Consider the following 18,563-nt stretch of genomic DNA (forward strand, 5'->3'; position numbering starts at 1 on the left):
TTTTATATAGCTTAGTTCACATCCTCTACAATTCCCACGCTGTGCAATTTCCTGTAATTCCTATGTTTGATTATGACGCATAGCAAATAATTATCCAATGGTCAGAATTACAATCCAACTAAGAATTCAATCTAATAAATCCCTAAATTTTCTCACAATTTCGTCTCTCCTCTTTTCTTTAGGCTTAATTTTAGGGATTTATTAGATTCAGATCCTAATTGGGTTCTAATTCTGACCCTTAGATAATTAAGTATTGCTATGTGTTACAATCTTATATAGGAATTACAGGAAACTGCACAGGTGAAAATTGTAGAGGATGTGAACCCGCTTGAGTCGTGTTGTGCACTGTTAATAGGACTCAAAAGTTCAAAAGCCAAAAAAAACAATCCAGTATGCTTACAAATCAGGGGAACTTATTTTATTTCTTATCATCCTGACATAGTCGAGAAACAATTCCAAACAAACCGGGTGAGAGTCATGGACATAACACATAGTCAACACAGAAGATCCATAGGCATTAAAGGAGGTCAAAAGATAGACTATCCGTTTACTTCTTGCAGACAATTCCATGGCCAGTTATGCCACTCCTGCAGTCCATGTTAGCATATTCGGATGAAGCTCTAGAGATTGAAAGTCCTCCTTGGCGGAAGCGAGCCACAGAGCAATCAATGGAGAACAGATCCGAGGAGAAGAACTCACGAACCCCACCCATCACCGGCATTGCCGCCGATATCTTAACCCTGCTGGTGTAGTCATTTCTATATGTCTGACCTAACACGCCATGCACGTCATTGCTCAAAGTGAAGAATTTGAAGCCTAACTCTAGATGAGCAAAGCAGTCATCATTAGTGATGCCATAGTTGTGAACCCTTGACTCTTCCTCTGTGATTGGGACAACCGTGGCCGTGATCCTGAAGTTTCCTTGAACTTCGAAGGTGATGGAGTTGGTGGAGCGTGTCCTGACAATTGAAACTGCTGGAGTGGTGGTGGATTGCCAAGATGCACCCTCGGACTGAGCAAGGAAGATGGGCTCGCCATCGAAAGTAAGGGTGAGGCGGTCGACAGAGTCATCCCAAGTGGAGGTCTTGAGAGCACCTAGGTAGAGACGGTGGGAGTCAAAGAGAACCCCTAAAGCCTGGACCCATGTGAAGTCCCTTCGCATGTTTTGGTTGCGACGGCCGATGAAGTGTGCATTAATGTGGACATTAGAGTCGGAGATGAGGCAGAAGTCGCGGTCCTTCTTGCCGTGGAAGTAGAAGGTGATGCCGTCACCACCTATGAATCTCGGATCTTGGCAAACTGCACCCGGCATGTCGCACTCTGTTTTAAGAAATACAGTCAAGTCATCAGTGAAAAGTGAGACGTTACAAGCTTGATCTAAAAACTAACACTGGAGGAAGAGTGAAATTAAGCATGAGAGAAATGAACTCACTGCATACGGGCTTGCAGGATACGCAATCGACTACACAATCTCCTTGGCAATTCGAAGGACAAGTGAACTCTTGATCATAACAACTGCTGTACTTCTTGACTTTGCATTTCACTTTCTTCTCTTTCTTAGGTGGAGCAGGCGTAGAAGGTGTAGGAGGTGGAGGTGGAGATGGAGTCTCTCCTTGCTGCGGAGGAGGAGGTGGAATCTCTCCTTGCTGTGGCGGTGGTGGTGGTGTCACTACAAGTGGTGGAGATGGAGTCTCTCCTTGCTGCGGAGGAGGAGGTGGAATCTCTCCTTGCTGTGGCGGAGGTGGTGGTGTCACTACAGGTGGTGGAGATGGAGTCTCTCCTTGCTGCGGAGGAGGTGGAGTCTCTCCTTGCTGTGGAGGAGGAGGTGGAATCTCTCCTTGTTGTGGCGGAGGTGGTGGTGTCACTACAGGTGGTGGAGGTGAAGGCACAATTTCCTGTGGTGGTGGCGGAGGTTGACTTGCTTCTTTGGGTGGAGGAGGTGGAGTCTCTCTGCGGGAGGGGAGGTGGAATCTCTCCTGGCGGGGGGGGAGGGGCCACGGGTGGCGGGGTGCGCTTCGGGGGGGGGGGTCTCTCCCGGAGGGGAGGTGGAATCTCTCCTTGCTGTGGCGGAGGTGGTGGTGTCACTACAGGTGGTGGAGGTGAAGGCACAATTTCCTGCGGTGGTGGTGGAGGTGGACTTGCTTCTTTGGGTGGAGGAGATGGAGTCTCTTGCGGAGGTGGAGGTGGAATCTCCCCATGTTGTGGCGGAGGTGGTGATGTCACTACAGGTGGTGGAGGTGAAGGCACAATTTCCTGCGGTGGTGGCGGAGGTGGACTTGCTCCTTTGGGTGGAGGAGATGGAGTCTCTTGCGGAGGTGGAGGTGGAATCGCTCCATGCTGTGGCGGAGGTGGTGGTGTCACTACGGTGGCGGAGGTGGACTTGCTCCTTTAGGTGGTGGAGGTGAAGGCACAATTTTCTGCGGTGGTGGCGGAGGTGGGCTTGCCCCTTTGTGTGGAGGAGGTGGAGTTTCTCGTTTGTGCGGAGGAGGTGGAGGTGGATGATGCTTGCCTTCTTTGTCCCCCCCATGACCGTTATCGTCTCCTCCATTGTTGTCTCCTCCATTGTTATTATCATCTCCTCCATTGTTGTCTCCTCCATTGTTATTATCACCTCCTCCATTATCATCCCCCCATTGTCATCCCTTGTTCTGGTTCTGATCAGCTGCAACAGCCACAAAAAGCATGGCCAGAAGAAGAACACAAGCAACCTGGCGCATCACTACCCTCCCCATTTTTTTTCTTTTCTCTGGCAACTCTATTTATTGCAGAGTTGCTTTGATTTGTATTGGAGGTTGTGAGTCCGGGACTTCCTTTTATACTAGTGTTTGATGGCCAATGACTACCTGGATAGAATGCAAAATGTAATACTACTCACGTGGCACAACTGCAAAACCTAAACAGCAAGCAAAATTTCACTGGACCTTCAAAACCTTGCTTCACTTAGGACCTTAATGAACTCTTTACGTGCATATGTTGGGAACTTTTAGCAAATTGGAACGGTGGTGATAGATTGGTTATATGGTACGAAAATAATGCTCTATTCGAAAATCAAGTTGGAAGGGATCTGACCACCACTCAAAGAAGCATTAGGTCTTAAAGTCAACTGCATACACACTTGTGGCCATAAAATCATATGCACTTGGTGCCACTTACATTGGGGGTCTTCGTTAGGTGCTCCTTAATTAATACACAACAATTAATTAATCTAAAGTATACAGTTTAGATTTTTGTTAGATTTGATCTTGACCGTATGCATCAACCAAATAATTTCCTTTACATTATTGTGGGTGTTAAAAATATTTTTCATAAGTGAATGCTTCTCATCTACTCTAGATATGACCTAGTCTATGGGGTTATAAGCTCAATATGGACCCATTGGATTATCCTCTTACACGAAAAAAAATAAGATATGGTACGTTGATTCAATCACCAGACATGCATGTAAATGGCATAGAAATGGTAAAAAAACGGTACGGTATGATTTTGGTATGTAGATGGTATAAAATTATACAGAAATGATTTATATATGGTAAATATCGTCAATACCGAATCTTTTTTTTTATATATATTTTTTTATGGTAAGAATCGATACCGCATCTAGAAACCAAATTTACATACCATACTGTACTGTGCTTTAAATGATTTGAGATGGTACAATTCTAAACGGGCATTTTCAATTTCGACATACAATTTTGGTACTAAATTGAAACCCTTACTAGAGGGTTCAGCCTTAAAATCTTGAAAGGTCACCAACCAATTGAAGGCTGTGAATAAACCCTCTAATCAACCACAAACTTCAATTATAGACGTAAAAAAATGCAAGTTCTTTTCTGGTCTACTGTGACATGCATGTTACTCATTAATTAAGATAACTAATACGTTTAATCTCCCTAAAGAGTGTCTGTTAGCCTAAGCCACGGAGAAGAATCCTTTATTTTTTATTTTTTTCTCTTCTTATTTCTTTTTCCTCCGTAAGTAAGATTTTCATCTTCTCTGAACTTGGAGTACAGAGCTTAGGCTGATGGGCTCATCTTTACAACCATGCAAAAAATTATGCGCCTAAAGAAATCTGCAACAATATTTTGTCAATTAATGGCTATCATCAATCAAAATACTATTGGAGATCTGTGCCAACTAAATCTAGTTTGGATCGTTTAGACCAAGTTCACTTTTAACCATGGTAGCGAGAACTATAGCTAAGAAGAAATGAAGGGCAGACCGATGTCCGGCTTGTTCTTATTAGAAGGTCGTAAACAAGGATACGGACAACCAAATATTCACAAAGAATCATAATCAAGTTGTACCTTGAATAGTTTAAAATAAGGAGAAACATTCTTGAGCACTGAAAAAGGCAATCTATTGATAAGAAAGATAACAGTCTCAAACACATGAAACCAAAAGTGTTTAGGGCAAGAGGAATAGGCCAAAAGAGTCAAGCCGGTTTCCACAATGTGTCGACCACAACGCTCAACAGCCCCATTAACCCAATGGTCAATTCAATTTCCATGTAGGAAAGTAGACACAGTTCTATACTCTCCACCCTAGTCACTATGAAAATGTTTTATACGCTAAGAAAAGAGGTTCTCAACAAGCAACTTGAACCTCATAAAAATGCCAACAAACCTCAGATTTAACACTCATAGGATAAAACCAAATAAATTTGTTAAAATCATCTACAAAGATAACATAATAGCAATAACCATCAAGAGATTCAACAAGGGAAGGTCCCCACACGTCCAAAAAATCAAGTCTAATGGTCCAGCAGAAACAAACTTGCAAGGGTAAAGAGGAAGTTCATGAATCTTCCCCATTTTGGCAAGCATCACACACATAAAGAAAATTTTCTAAGGTAATAGGTAAATCAAAACTACAAATTCAATTCTTAACAACTTTTGCGGCAGGATGCCCAAATGTGAGTGCCAATTTAAAAAAGAGGTCTTTTCTCCAAGTAGAGCTTTTGGAGAGGAATGAGTGCCTAAACTCAATTGATAAAGACCATATCCTTAACGCTGCCCTGAAGAAGACATCTCCCTGTTTTACGATCCTTTCCATAATACATGCCAGGATGAAATTCAAAGAGAACATTATTATCTTTGGTGAATTGAGATAGTGATAACAAATTCTTGCAAATAGATGATAAATGAAGAACATAATTCAACTACACCGGAGATGATGAAGAACTAATAGAGATATTACCAGTGTTATTTATAGGTAGACCAACACCATTCCCAACTTGAACACGATCGGAACCAGTGTATAGTTGAGCAACATGTAGGTTTTCAAGAGCATTTGTGATGTCGTGAGAAGCACCTGTGAAATCCCCCGGATTTCTAAACCTTTAACCCATGATTTCAAGACCGCAAACCCAGGCCTAGAGTCGGCGACAACTGTGGGCCATTCAAGTCTATCCCAAAGATTCTAAAGTGGACCCAATGCAAGTGGATAAACCTTGTGACGACTCAACATCTCTCCTAGAGTTTAAGAGGAGAAAGAAGATCAACCACAACGGTGTTAAAAGACAATTTTGACACGTCCATAGACTGAGGTTGGATAGTCCGATTGACGAGGTAAATATACACAAACGAAGATAATCAAAAGACCTTTATTTCAAGCCATAAATCACTGGATTCGGACCTTGGTCGAGGGGTCAACAAGGGCTAATCAATTGGACCGCTCGACCGCCCTCCCCAATGACGGGGCAGAATCTGGATTTTGTGTTTTAAAACGCTATTTTAAACTCCTATTCACTCCTACACATATTTTATAATGCTACTGTGAGGTTGAAGCTAGGGAAAGAGGAGAAACTAACTAGAAGAGTGGATTCCATCCACCCAAAGGCACGTAGTGACCTGGATCATCGCGAGAACATTGAAAAATGTAAGAATCTTTCAAACCCTCTTCTCTAAACCTAAGTTTGTGGGTTTTTCATCACGTACAATAAATGTGGGATTGCTGTAGTTGAAGCATGTTAGGTATAATGAATGCTCATAAATGTTGTATTTATGCTTCCCTCTAGTTTGTGAGTAGTTTGTGCAAATCGTTGCAAACGATTTCGCATTTTAGCTCTCAAAGACGCCCACGGGCACTCACGAGAGCCAAATTTTGGGCTTTTTGATTTAGAAAGAATTGGGTCAAATTGATGGTACCATTAGGACCCTATTGCTGCCAATTAGACATTACCAAAGTTTCGATTCGACTTTGAAATCAATGGTGAAATAATGACGTTTCGTCGAAACTAGGTTGAGAACGGCAAGTTTGAACCCATATGACAGATTGGGTTTTTGTGGGATGATTTTGGGATACTTTATGAAACCCATTTGAATTTTAATTAACATCTATTAATTCTCTTACATGATTTGGTTTATTGTGAGTACAACCACCGATTCTTGTGAGCAAAATTGTGACTTTGAGGAATGAAATCAAGTTGGAAGGTGATGAATGACTAACTAGGTCCTGTATGCTTAAGCATTCTTATTTTCATTCTATTGATGATATAAATTGCTTTAAATTAATATCTATCATGATATGCTTGTGTGTGACTTTGCGCGAACGGAAGGTAAGGTTACATGATTGTGTATTATTCTTTCTTTTAAATCTTATATTATCAATATGAGAATGATATGAGAATATATGAGAATGAAAGACATTGAATGAGATTATTCCTCTTATTCTATTTTACTAGTTGGGGTTGTGGGTTCGCCCATTACCCTAGTGACCTCATGGGATTGCATCTAGACCTAAGTACATGAATGTTAGGTGTCTAGAAGTGTTGGGCTAGGTATCCTTATGAGTGCTACTACCCTTCCGGTAGGGGTATTGAAGCCGGTTAATCCGTGATGTCAATGGTTGGGTCCTATGTGTCAAGCAGACCCACTATAATCATAAATTAGTAGGGTTGCATATAATAGATAAGGGCTCATGGGTGCTCAAGACCAGTAACCAACCCGTGAGAGGACATGGAGAGCATCTTGTCCATTATATGTGGATGTTCATTGGGTGAAGGAATGGAATCCAACATATGCCTCCCATTGAGGATACCATTCATAGGTGGGAATGTATCGAACCAAAAGGGCACTAAGCATGAGGGGAGATATCCGGACCATATGTAATACGAGACCATATGACCTTGCATTGGGCCTAGGTATAATCTTAACACGCACCAAATCTCATACCAAATGGTGATGTGAGAGAGTGGTGACTTATAACCCCAACCATGGCTTGACAGACTTTACCCAACAACCACAGAGAACCCAATAGACGTCTCTTGTTGAGGGAGAGTAATTAAGACCACCCAAAGGAGATTGGTGTTTTACTTAATACGTGTGTACCATAAATACCTCACGATAAAGTTAGTAGCATAATATCATAATCATGCATTTATTATATTAATTATTTACTTACATTATCATCTTGTGGACATGATGTGGAAATTGTGGTTGAATGCATGACATGAGTGTTAGTTAACCTCACTAAGGTATATGGAACTCATTCCTTTATTTGTATGTGTTCTTTAGACTTTTCTACATGTTATGGGGACCCCACTCCCATGGAGGATCCATTGCCTGTAGATTACCATGAGGGAGCAACCGGAGAAGAAGTGGATGCGCATGACACTTCATTCCCCTGTTAGGATTGCTCTTATGGATTTGGCTCCTAGTAGGGAAATCCTTAGATTATTTCGCTGCGAACAAACTATCCTCTTTTCTTTTCAAAACTCTGATTTTTATGTCTTTTGGATTCGAATCTTGGATAATTGTAATTGATATTTCAGATTTTTGGAATTGGATAATTGAACTTGATTTATTCTTGTCCTATTGATTATGCTGTATCATATATTTGTATGAAATTGTCACTAAACCTAGGTCTTGTCGTGTATCACCCCCAACGGGTATTCGAGTATGACCGGATCTGGCTAGGTGGGGTGTGACAGCACCATAATCAGGATACCAATTCTCGTCTGTAATAGAGGTACCAGAAAATTCTGAAACATTCACGGAAGGAGGAATGAAAACGGTACTTTGAATGGCATGATTGAAGCGTTGATAACAGTTTCTAACTCTATGTCCTAGCCGATCACAGATCTGATAGACAATTCTAGATCCAACATTACCAATATGAGGAGAGTGCTAACTTTGATGAGGAGAGCGATGGTGAGTGAAATGCCCTTGACCAGATCTGCCCCTTGGTGAAAGATGTCCTCTAGGGGCCTATCTTAGAGGCCGAATAGGAGAGGGTTGGCTGCTGGCCAGATTGGCCAGTGGTGAAACAAGAATCACGAGTAATAACTTCATCACATAAGCTAATTTCATGAGTCAAAGGCATACCTCTTAATTCATCATATGAAATAGGTGAAGTCCATGTAGTAATAGCACTCACAAAGGGAGAATAGTCGGTTCCCAAACCATTCAAAATACAGAGGCATAATTCTTCATCAATTATGGGCTTTCCCGCAGATGCAAGGTTCAGAAATAGTTCTAACACTAAGAGGATAATCGTGTATACTACTGTTACCTCGTCTAATAATTTGGAGCTGAAATGGGAGTTGCATAATTTGAGCAAAAGAAGCAATAGAATAGATCCGTTCAAGCTTCAACCAAACTTTATGAGAGGTAGTGCAGCCAACAACTTAGGCGTGAACAAATTCAGTGAGTGAAGCAATAATCCAACACATGAGAAGTTGATCCTGACGATTCCAATTCTAAAAATCTAGATTTGGCCAGAAGATGGTTGCATCATCTTTATCAGGGATGGTAGGGGATGGGTGAACAAAAGATCCATCCACAATATCCAATAAATCATAAGTCTTCAAAAGAGGTACGATCTACATTTTTCCATGATACTATGTTGAAGGTTGTTGCTTGTGTACCAAGATGTTACACAAGTGCACATGTCGCAATCAAGTAATAAATGATAAGTAGAGTATCGATCCCACGGAGAATTCTACCCTTAATGTTCAATGTAAAAGTAAAATTGAATTAAACAAGATTAAAAGGATTGATTTGTGATTAACTAACTAAATGACCAAATGATAGTTAATTAAACTAACGAACTAAATTGGAGATTGAGCAATAGAAGGAACTTAGTGAGTGAAAAGCGTATTGGGAGTCAAGTTTCCCCTCCCCTGAATTTTGTAATGCAAATACCAAAGTAATACTACAGCCCAAAATATGTCAAGAACCTGGAATGAAATGGCACAAAGGTATTTTCCAATACACATATGCTTAGCATCCTAATTCAACATCTACATATTCCTATGAAGAATTGAAATATGAATGCAATTTAAACCCAATCCCAATCATGGCAATGTGAGGTAATTGGGTATTCCTACCCAACCTACTAATTAACACAAACTAATTAAAGATTATGCTAACTCACACAATTCAGCAAGCATCTAGATTGCATTAACTTTCCAGTTAACTCAATCATAACAATCGTTCATGAAAGATTCATCAAGAACCGAAATTAATCAATATATATCATGCTGAATTCATTGACAACAAGTTGTATTGCAGTAAAACTAAATAGCACATAATAGTTACATCTCAAAATGCAGGTTTAGGTACTACTATCATCCCAACACAGTTCAAGTTTAGCCCATAATAGAATTCCAAAACACAGTAGTAGTTATAGTTAACATTAAGCTAGAAGATAAGAAGATAAAGTTATAAGAATGAAAAGAAACTAAAGCCTCAATGCTTCCACATGAGCTCCAGCCTTCTTCTCCAGCAGCCTTCCATGCTTCCGCACGAGTCCAGCTCTGGTTCTTCCTCTTGCTTCAGCCATGTATTCTTTCCTTAGCCGTGTCTTGCAATGTCCCTCCTTTCTCTTGCCTCTCTTCTCTTTCTTCCATAAGTGCATTCAATCATTAGGTTAGAATCTGGCCAAAGGATTAGAACTTTCCTCCTCAAATCAAGGGCTGAGAACAATCATGCATTTACAAGAGTAATGTCCTCTTAAGTTATCCCCTTCTGGTCATTTCCACTTGAATTGGATCTAAGAATATTCTGCTCCGTATTGCTGCAGCAAACTCTACAGCAAAGTTAGAGGACAGATTCTTCTCCTATGATGGATCTTCACCTACATTTTTCAATAGAAAGAAAAACAATCAAATTCATCCATAAATCTGAAGAGAAATTCATGTAAGAGTGACAATAATGACCTATACAAGATGCAACATGTTAAGACTCAATAAGATAATATCTAATGAATACTAACACTAAAACAAAGATAAAATACTCCTAAAGCAAGCCATCTCAAGTATAAAGTTACCAATCTTAACTCTATTTCATAGAGTTATCAAAGGCCATGATTTGTGCATGAATAGGAGAGAGAGAGAGAGAGAGAGAGAGAGAGAGAGAGGGAGAGAGAAGATCAAAGAGAGAGACGCAAGAAGAGAGAATTTACGTGGTTCAATACGTGTGACCTACGTCCATGGGATAATAGTTATTCTTCACTATTGTATCTCTAAATTACATGATTACAATTTATAAATATAAGAGTCCTTGTTCACCAGTAGTGTCACATCCCCCCCCCCCCCCCAATTAGTACCCTACCTGAATACTCGGAGGTGTGATCCACAACCCCGAAGATCAAACCTCAGACAATCATCCAACCATTCCACACAATAGTACAATCATGAACAAAAATTAATCAATGTATTAACATAATTAAAGAATTAAATCAAAAGTATGGATCTCAAAAGGATTTCAAAACAAATATCATAGTGCAGAAATGACATCAAATAATCAGAGTAACAGAGTGCAAAAGAATAATCAAATCCAAGGTATACAACTTAAAGGATAACAAAAGACCAAAATTGTTTTAAATATTACAAAAGTATGCATCCTTATGTAAAATGTAGTTTCTAAACACAAAAATCTTTGTATTGAGTACAGGCCGGGTAGACCAGCTCATGAGTCAAGCTAATCCTGGTACGCGCAATTGAGACACGAACATTCTTCACCGTGAATGTCATTGTCGCTAACACCTTGTACACCATATGAATAACTCATCGGGGTCTCGTATTCCTTGATCTCGGTATAACTACAAGAAAAGGGATCAACAACGGCACTTTGAGTAAGGATATAACGGTGTTTTTAGAAAACGTTGTAGTATGTTAAGATATAGCGACGTTTTCATAAAAATGTCGTTGTATGGTAATATATAGTGGTGTTTGCATAAGGTGCCGTTGTAAGTCATTTTATCACGGCGTTTTTTATAAACGTAAACGCCGTCATATATTGTCACTTTGTCATGTCATTTTTTAAGCGTTTTAAAGCTTTGTCACGGCTTTTTTTTTATAAATGCCGTCGTATATCGCTTTGTCACGGCGTTTTTTATAAACACTGTCGTATATCGCTTTGTCACAAATTTTTTTATAAACGCCGTTGTATGTCGTCACTTTGTCGCAGCATTTCACATTTCATTTTTTTTAGCGCCAAACTTTTTTGTTTTGTTGGTTTGTTTTGGTTTTCCTTAAAACCTGTTTTTTTCTTTTTTGCAAGACAAACACAGAGGAAGTCATCTCTGTTTTGGTCCTCTTGCAGAGTAAAGCCCAAGTATAGTGCCGGCATTTTGATGAAACACCCTCATATAACCCAAATTTCCTCCATCACAGTAGCTCTGCCCTTTTTTGGCTACCAAAACACCGCGCTTTTTTCAGTTCGGAAGACGAAGGTTTTTTCTTCTCAGATCGTCTCTCTTGCTCCCTCGGTTTAGGGTTTCTTCTTCTCATCTCACGCTCCCTATTGTAGTCATTCGCTGCCTCCCTCACTGCAAAAACTACTCGTCTTTCGCTGCAGAAGCTGCTCAACTCTCCACCTTCGGTCAAGCTGTTCATCAAAAGCTAGATTTGTTGTAGAGGCGAAAAAACGATTGCCAACTTCACAGGAACCACGCCTCTCCTCTCCGGCATTTGCAGGGAGTGAATGTTATAGTTTTAGGAATTAATCCTTGAAGTCAAGCAGAAGAATCAACCATCTATAATCGCATCTTACTTACATTTTTTCCTCTTCCCCTAAGCAATAATGACAAGCTATTCATGTATCTCAGGGAATTAAGATTTAGATTTTTTATTTCTATATTTTCCATTTTTAATCCATCCAGTTATCTGTCTATTTGTCTTACTCCTGTCTCTGAAGCATATTTTTGCTATTCCATCTTATCCTCGTAATCAATGTCTTACAAGAAATTATATTCTTCCCTACCAAAAAGTTGAACACTCAACCGAAATACAGATAGATCAGGCATGATTTTTGTTTTTCTTTTCTTGGAAATCTGATTTTTGCTCCTATCTTCTGTAATTCTGGTTGTTTTTGAGGGATTTCTGAATCCCAATACCTCAGATTATATAGAACCCCCCCCCCCCCCCCCAAAAAATAAACTACCTGTATGCTTGCTGGCTTCTTTCATCACGACAGCCTCTCCTACAATACAACGTATATGAGCGGCTGACTTTGCCTTCTCATTGCCAATGGCTAGCTACCAATTAAGAATGGATGATTAAAGCGTCATTCTATGTGTAATTGCTGACAATACTCTTTCGTCCATATCTCTCTCTCTCTCTCTCTCTCCAGCCACTAGAGAGAGATGTACTGGTATGTCCTTGTTTGTTCTCTCTCTCATTCTCATTTGGAAAGTAAGCATGGCATCTTCGTTGACAATGAAGAGATAAGAATCATGGTGGAGTAATTAGCCCTAATCTGTCCATTGAGCTCTTTAAGAATGTTTTAGGTAGAAAAGATGATCGCTGAACGACAAGTGAGATAGCCATATCACCACCACAAATGCACTCAACAATCATGGAGATAATAGATTGATGTATTTATTTACCAGAAAAGCTCTCTACTAGGTCTATACATGATCACCTTTTTTTATACGTATTTTGTATGTTCTCTTCTTTGAGTTTTTCCCCAAAATTAACCTCTCCCCCAAAACCACCACCACAGAAGAACAAATAAAACTCATCTTTCAACTTCAACTTCGAGTTCTGAACTTTCTTTGGCAGGATATTTTGTATCTCTGGTGTGATCTGCTAAACTTGTCTAACTTGGTTGACTTTCCAACATTCAAAGTATAACTAAGTTGGTTTACCTTGTCTTGTCTCTTTTTTGAGTTTTTTCCTCAAAATTAAGCAATGAAGTATCCTTATATATTGATATCCCTTTTCTGGAAAATTCTTGGATTGCTGGGCTTAACTCATGCAACTTCGGTTCAAATTTGAGTTATACAGAGTTATTAATGACTGTTTTGACATTGTGGGGCCTCTTTCTTATATTTTACATATTCTAAGAGAAGAGGGATATGAATGAATAAAAATCTCAAGATATTTAAGGGAAATGAAGGAATAAAAATCTCAAGACACTTTCTCTCCCAAAAACTTTTGAATATTATGAATTTGAGTTGATATTTAAAACTTATGAAGAAGATGAATGAACAAGGACAACCAATAGTTGGTGATGAGTCTGCTATTGAAATTTTTTGGCTTCGTTGTATCTATGTAATTCAATGATGACCCTCAGCCTTGTTACTTGGTTTTGTAAGAATGAAAAATTTGGAAGAATGCACAGATGGTAGGCAAATTCTAGGAAGAATGAAATTTGGAACTGCATTCACGACAAGCAAATGCCCAATCTCCAAATACTCAACTCTTTCACTGAATGTAAGAGATTTTTCTTTTATCAGGTGCAGTCACGGTAAAACATTTTGCCGAAATTTGGCGAGTTTTGGCTGGTTCGAATACAATCGAAATAGAAAATTCACTATTGGTGCAACCTAGATCGGGGTGAATGAGTTGCAACTAGTGGACTGCCCCAATTTTCCGGTTTGATTGGAAATATAAGGTAAATTGAAAATTCAAATGAAAATAAACAATACAATCAACCACAAGACAAGTATTTTATAGTGGTTCGACTTTGCAAGTCTACGTCCACTCCTCTCTTGACCTCAAGAAATTATTCCACTAGTGATTCTCTTTCAATACAATGGGTAGAGAACAAAACCTTTACAATCTTTGTTACGGGGCAAGAGCACCCTTTACAATCTTTGTTTATCCTAGGGCAAAAGCACCCTCTTCAATCTTTGTTCACGGACAAGAGCACCCAAAAGCAATTCTAGTCTACCTAGACTTAGAATTGAAAACAAGCAATTACAATGGATGGTTAGAGATTACCTAACAAGAGGTATGACACTTTACCTCTTGTGTGAGTGTGATGCAATGAGAGTTGTAAGCTCAATTGTAAAATGAATGCACCACCAACGCCTTCAATCACCTCAAGCTTGACTTCCACAAGCTTACTTAACACCTTAGTATGTTCTTCAAGGTTGAGTGAGGATGAGAGGCAAAGCACAATTGCTTTCTTGTTATTTGAGAGCTTAAGATTACTTGGGGAGTAGTTGATCAAATGTGAGGTTCAACCCTCTCAAAAGGGGTGAGTTGGGCTTATATAGATGGTCTTTGAGTGCTTTAGCCTAATCCCCAACGGATAGAAAACGGACATAATTTTGGTCCAGATTTCAGTCCAGATGGACGTCCGTCTAGAAAGTGACCGTTTAAAAATTAGCCGTTGAAGCTTAAGTCAAAATCAGACGGACGTCCGTCTGGTCAGATGGACGTCTGTCTGGCTTTAGCAAGCCAGACGGAATTCCGTCTTGCTCTCTGTGACCAGACGGAATTCCGTCTGAAGCATAGATTGCACAATTTAGGTGCAAATAGGGACTTGATTGGGTTTTTGGTATTTCTAGCCAACCCTAAGCCTCATACACTTTCCTAACATATCCTAGGTCAATCTAATGACATGATATGTGTATACTTGAGTGCAATTACATATGAGTGTACATGAAATGACTTAAGTCCTAATTTGCTAAGTCTTCTTGCTTGAGATTGAGTTGATGATCATTGATGTTCTTGAGTCTTCTTGTACTCCATTCTTCATGCTCATCTTGATTTAGACTTCATGTCCATCTTGGCTTGGTCTTGGCCTTGACTTTAGACATCCAGTGAGTTTGATCCAATGAGTTGGGTTTGGTCCACTTGCTTTCATAATAATTGGACAATCACAACTTGATATGGATATTAGTAATTTCATGTTAGTTATCATCAAAACTAATGAAGGCTGATGTGGCAATGCGGACATGGCATTTCCCAACACTCACCAAAATTGAATTTCTAGAAACCAATTTTTTTTTTAATTAAAAAAACTTATCATGGCGTTTCATAAACGCCGGCAATAAAATGAACTCTTAAAAACCACTAATAATGGCGTTTATAAAAATGCCGGCAATAAAATGAACTCTTATGTCTATTGAGGCATTTCAAAAACGCTGCAAAAAGCACTAATAACGACATTTATAAAAGCTGCTGGCAAAAAATGAACGCTAAAGTCTACACTAAAACGCCGTAACAAATCACTTTTAATGGAGTTTCTAAAAACACCAGCAATATAATGGCACTTTCCTTTTCAGCAGGGCGGTTAATAAACGCCACAAATATGGAAATTAGAACACTATAACGGCATTTCCTAAATGCCGGTAAATGTGTTGTCGTAAGTCACCATCACCGGCGTTTGCATTTAGTGCCACTGTTACAATCGGCTACAGTGCTTTTGCCAGCGTTTTTTGCTGCATTTTTTAAGCGCCGAGAAAGGTTTATAGCGGCATTTTTAGACTTATGGCGGCATTTCCAAAACGCCGCCGTAGGCCTATTTTCTTGTAGTGTCATCTGATTCTACAGCAACAAAGTCTAAAGCAATATTGTCCCCGAAGGGTGAGCTTAAAAGAACTAAGCCAGTAGTTCACATACAAATAACAAATTATAATCCAATTCAAGAACAAAGCATGATGCAATATGATATGAGACAAAATGCAAGAATGCAACTATACACTAATGGATGCTAGTCTCTAATGGCAGACACACATTAAGATAGAACACCAGCCTCCTCTGGGAAGGTATCCTCACTCTAATCTCTCACGGGTTGGTTACCGGTCTTGAGATCCTTAGCAAGGGGTCAAAGCATCCCTCTCGGACTATCACCATGGCTGGAGTTTAGGTCACCGCTCTCTCACTACCATTGGTATGAGTACTGGTGCGTGTCAGGATTATGCCTAGCCCAATGCAAGTCATGTATTGAGTCACATCAACCTCATGTCCTCTCATGGATTGTCTACCAGTCTTGAGCGCCCATGAGCCCAAGTCTATTATGATGTGACCCTACCAATGAATGGCCCTCACAATGTGGTTGTGTCCTCTCATGCAGAGCTAGGCTTGGACTATATGAGTTTGAGTCTGAAGAACCTTGGTAAAAATGTCAGCTACCTGATCTTTAGAGTTACAGAACTTTAGAGAAACATCATTTCTTGCAACTAACTCTCTAATAAAATGATGCTTTATTTCAATATGTTTAGCCCTCCCATGGAATACTGGATTCTTTGTCATGGCTATCATTGAACTACTATCAGCAAAGATTTCAGTTGCTCTAGATTGTTTCATCCCCAAATCGGTCAACAACTTCTTCATCCAAATTGCTTCGCATGCTGCTGCAGCCCCTGCCACATACTCTACTTCACAGGAGGATAAAGCCACTGTAGTTTGTTTCTTAGATCCCCATGTCACCATTCTAGACCCAAGGCTAAAGCAAAAACGTGTTGTACTCTTCCCATCATCCAACCCAATAACTGGTCGAGTACCCCCATCAACTTAAGGTTTCTTGTTTTACAAAAATAAATCCCCCAATTTAGAGTTCCTACAACATATTTTAGAACCCTTTTTGCTTCTCCATAATGGTGTTCCGTAGGGTTATGCATAAACCTAGATATCAAGCTTACTACAAAAACAATGTCGGGTTTGGTGTGACTTAAGTAGATAAGACCCCCAACCAAACTCCTAAACATTTTACCATTTGCAACTTCTGCCCCATCTTCTCCTCGCAACTTCTCATTGAATTCAGAGTGTGTCAATCTCCTTGCTGCTGCTCCCTGTATACTTCCTTAGAAAATTAGTAGCATATTTTCTTTGTGAGATGAAGATTCCATTACTGCACTACTTCACTTATGTACCCAAAAAATAATGGAGTTTACCTAGATCTGTCATCTCAAACCTCTCCATAATTTGAATTTTGAGATCTACAAGCAGTAAATCAATAGATGCCAAATAAATCATATCATCGACATACAAACAAACTAAGAGGAAGTCATCATTCCCACATCGTTTCACATATATTGTTGGCTCATTCTCACTCCTTTTGACCCAAACTGCAGGAAATAAGAGTCTATTTTCAAGTACCAGGCTCTGGGTGCCTGTTTTAATTCATATAATGCCTTCTTGAGCTTGTAAACCTTATTTGGACTTCTTTGGTTTGTGAACCCTTCAAGTTGAACTACATACACCTCTTCACTTAGATCACCATTTAAAAATGCTGACTTGGCATCAAACTGGTACACAACCAGCTCCAAATGTGCTACAATTGAGAGTAGAATACGAATGTGTTGGGAAATGTCATGTCAGCATTGCCACATCAGCCTCCATTAGTTTTGATGATAACAAACACGAATTACTAATGTTTATATTAAGTTGTGATTGTCCAACTCAATACGAAGGCAAGTGAACCAAATCCAACTCATTGGATGCTCAAGCCCAAGTCACAGTCATGTCAATTTGGACAAGTAACCTAAGTCAAGATGAGCATCAAGATCAAAGCACAAGAAGACACAAAAATCAAGTCAAGTTCAAGACTTAGATAAATTCAGGACTTAAGACACCTCCAAATGTATTCATATGTAATTGCACTCAATTATACACATATCATGTCATTAGATTGACCTATGACATATTAAGAGAGTGTATGAGGCTTAGGCTTGGCTAGAAATACCTAGAAACCCAATCAAGTCCCTGAATGCACATTACTGTGCACTCTGTGTTGCAAACGGACGTCCATCTAAACTAGACGATTGTCCGTCTGAGCCAAACAATTGTCCATCTAGTCACAGAGTGCCAAACGAAAATTCCTCTAGCAATAGCAAGCCAGACGGATATCCGTCTAGGTTTAAAGTATGCCTTAACGGCTACTTTGTAACGGCTTCCCAGACAAAGCTTCGTCTGATTCAGAAGGACGGTCGTTTGGACTAAAAACTAGGAGAAAATTCTATCATTTGGGAGGTTGAGCCAAGCAATTGAATGACATCTTTATAAGCCCAACCACCCCCATTTGAGAGCTTCTACCTTGCCTATTGAGTTATTATTACCTTACAACTCTCAAGCTCTCTTTGTGAAGAAGCATTGATTACCTGCCTTCCAACCACACTCAACTTTGAAAAACATTCCAAAGTTTTTAAGCAAGCTTATTAGAGTAAAGCTTGAACTGATTGAAGGCTATTGGTATTTCATTAGTGGTGCATTCATTCCTCATTTGAGCACTCATCATCATTGCATCACACTCACACAAGGTGTAAAGTGTCACACCCCTTGTTAGGTAATATCCTCCATCTCTTATATTGTGTTGTTGCTCAATTCTAGTCTAGGTTGATTAGAGTTGATAGAGGGTGCTCTTGCCCCATTTAGAACAAAGATT

General features: G+C 39.7%; 1 protein-coding gene across 1 annotated transcript; it reads right to left on the reverse strand.

Annotated features, from left to right (window-relative positions):
• Nucleotides 1–293: 293 nt before the first annotated feature.
• LOC149023670 (uncharacterized) lies at nucleotides 294–16,612 on the reverse strand. Its single transcript, XM_089143347.1, has 5 exons — nucleotides 16,313–16,612; nucleotides 2,531–2,662; nucleotides 2,015–2,379; nucleotides 1,433–1,950; nucleotides 294–1,320 (listed from the first exon to the last, which is right to left on the reverse strand). Exons 1-5 carry the CDS (start codon nucleotides 16,610–16,612, stop codon nucleotides 548–550), a joined length of 2,088 nt encoding a protein of 695 aa, XP_088999473.1. The 3' UTR covers nucleotides 294–547.
• Nucleotides 16,613–18,563: the final 1,951 nt, after the last annotated feature.

This window comes from Hakea prostrata, chromosome 2, assembly GCF_041222555.1.
Source record: "Hakea prostrata isolate BN-2017 chromosome 2, UWA_Hpros_2, whole genome shotgun sequence".
NCBI lineage: Eukaryota > Viridiplantae > Streptophyta > Magnoliopsida > Proteales > Proteaceae > Hakea > Hakea prostrata.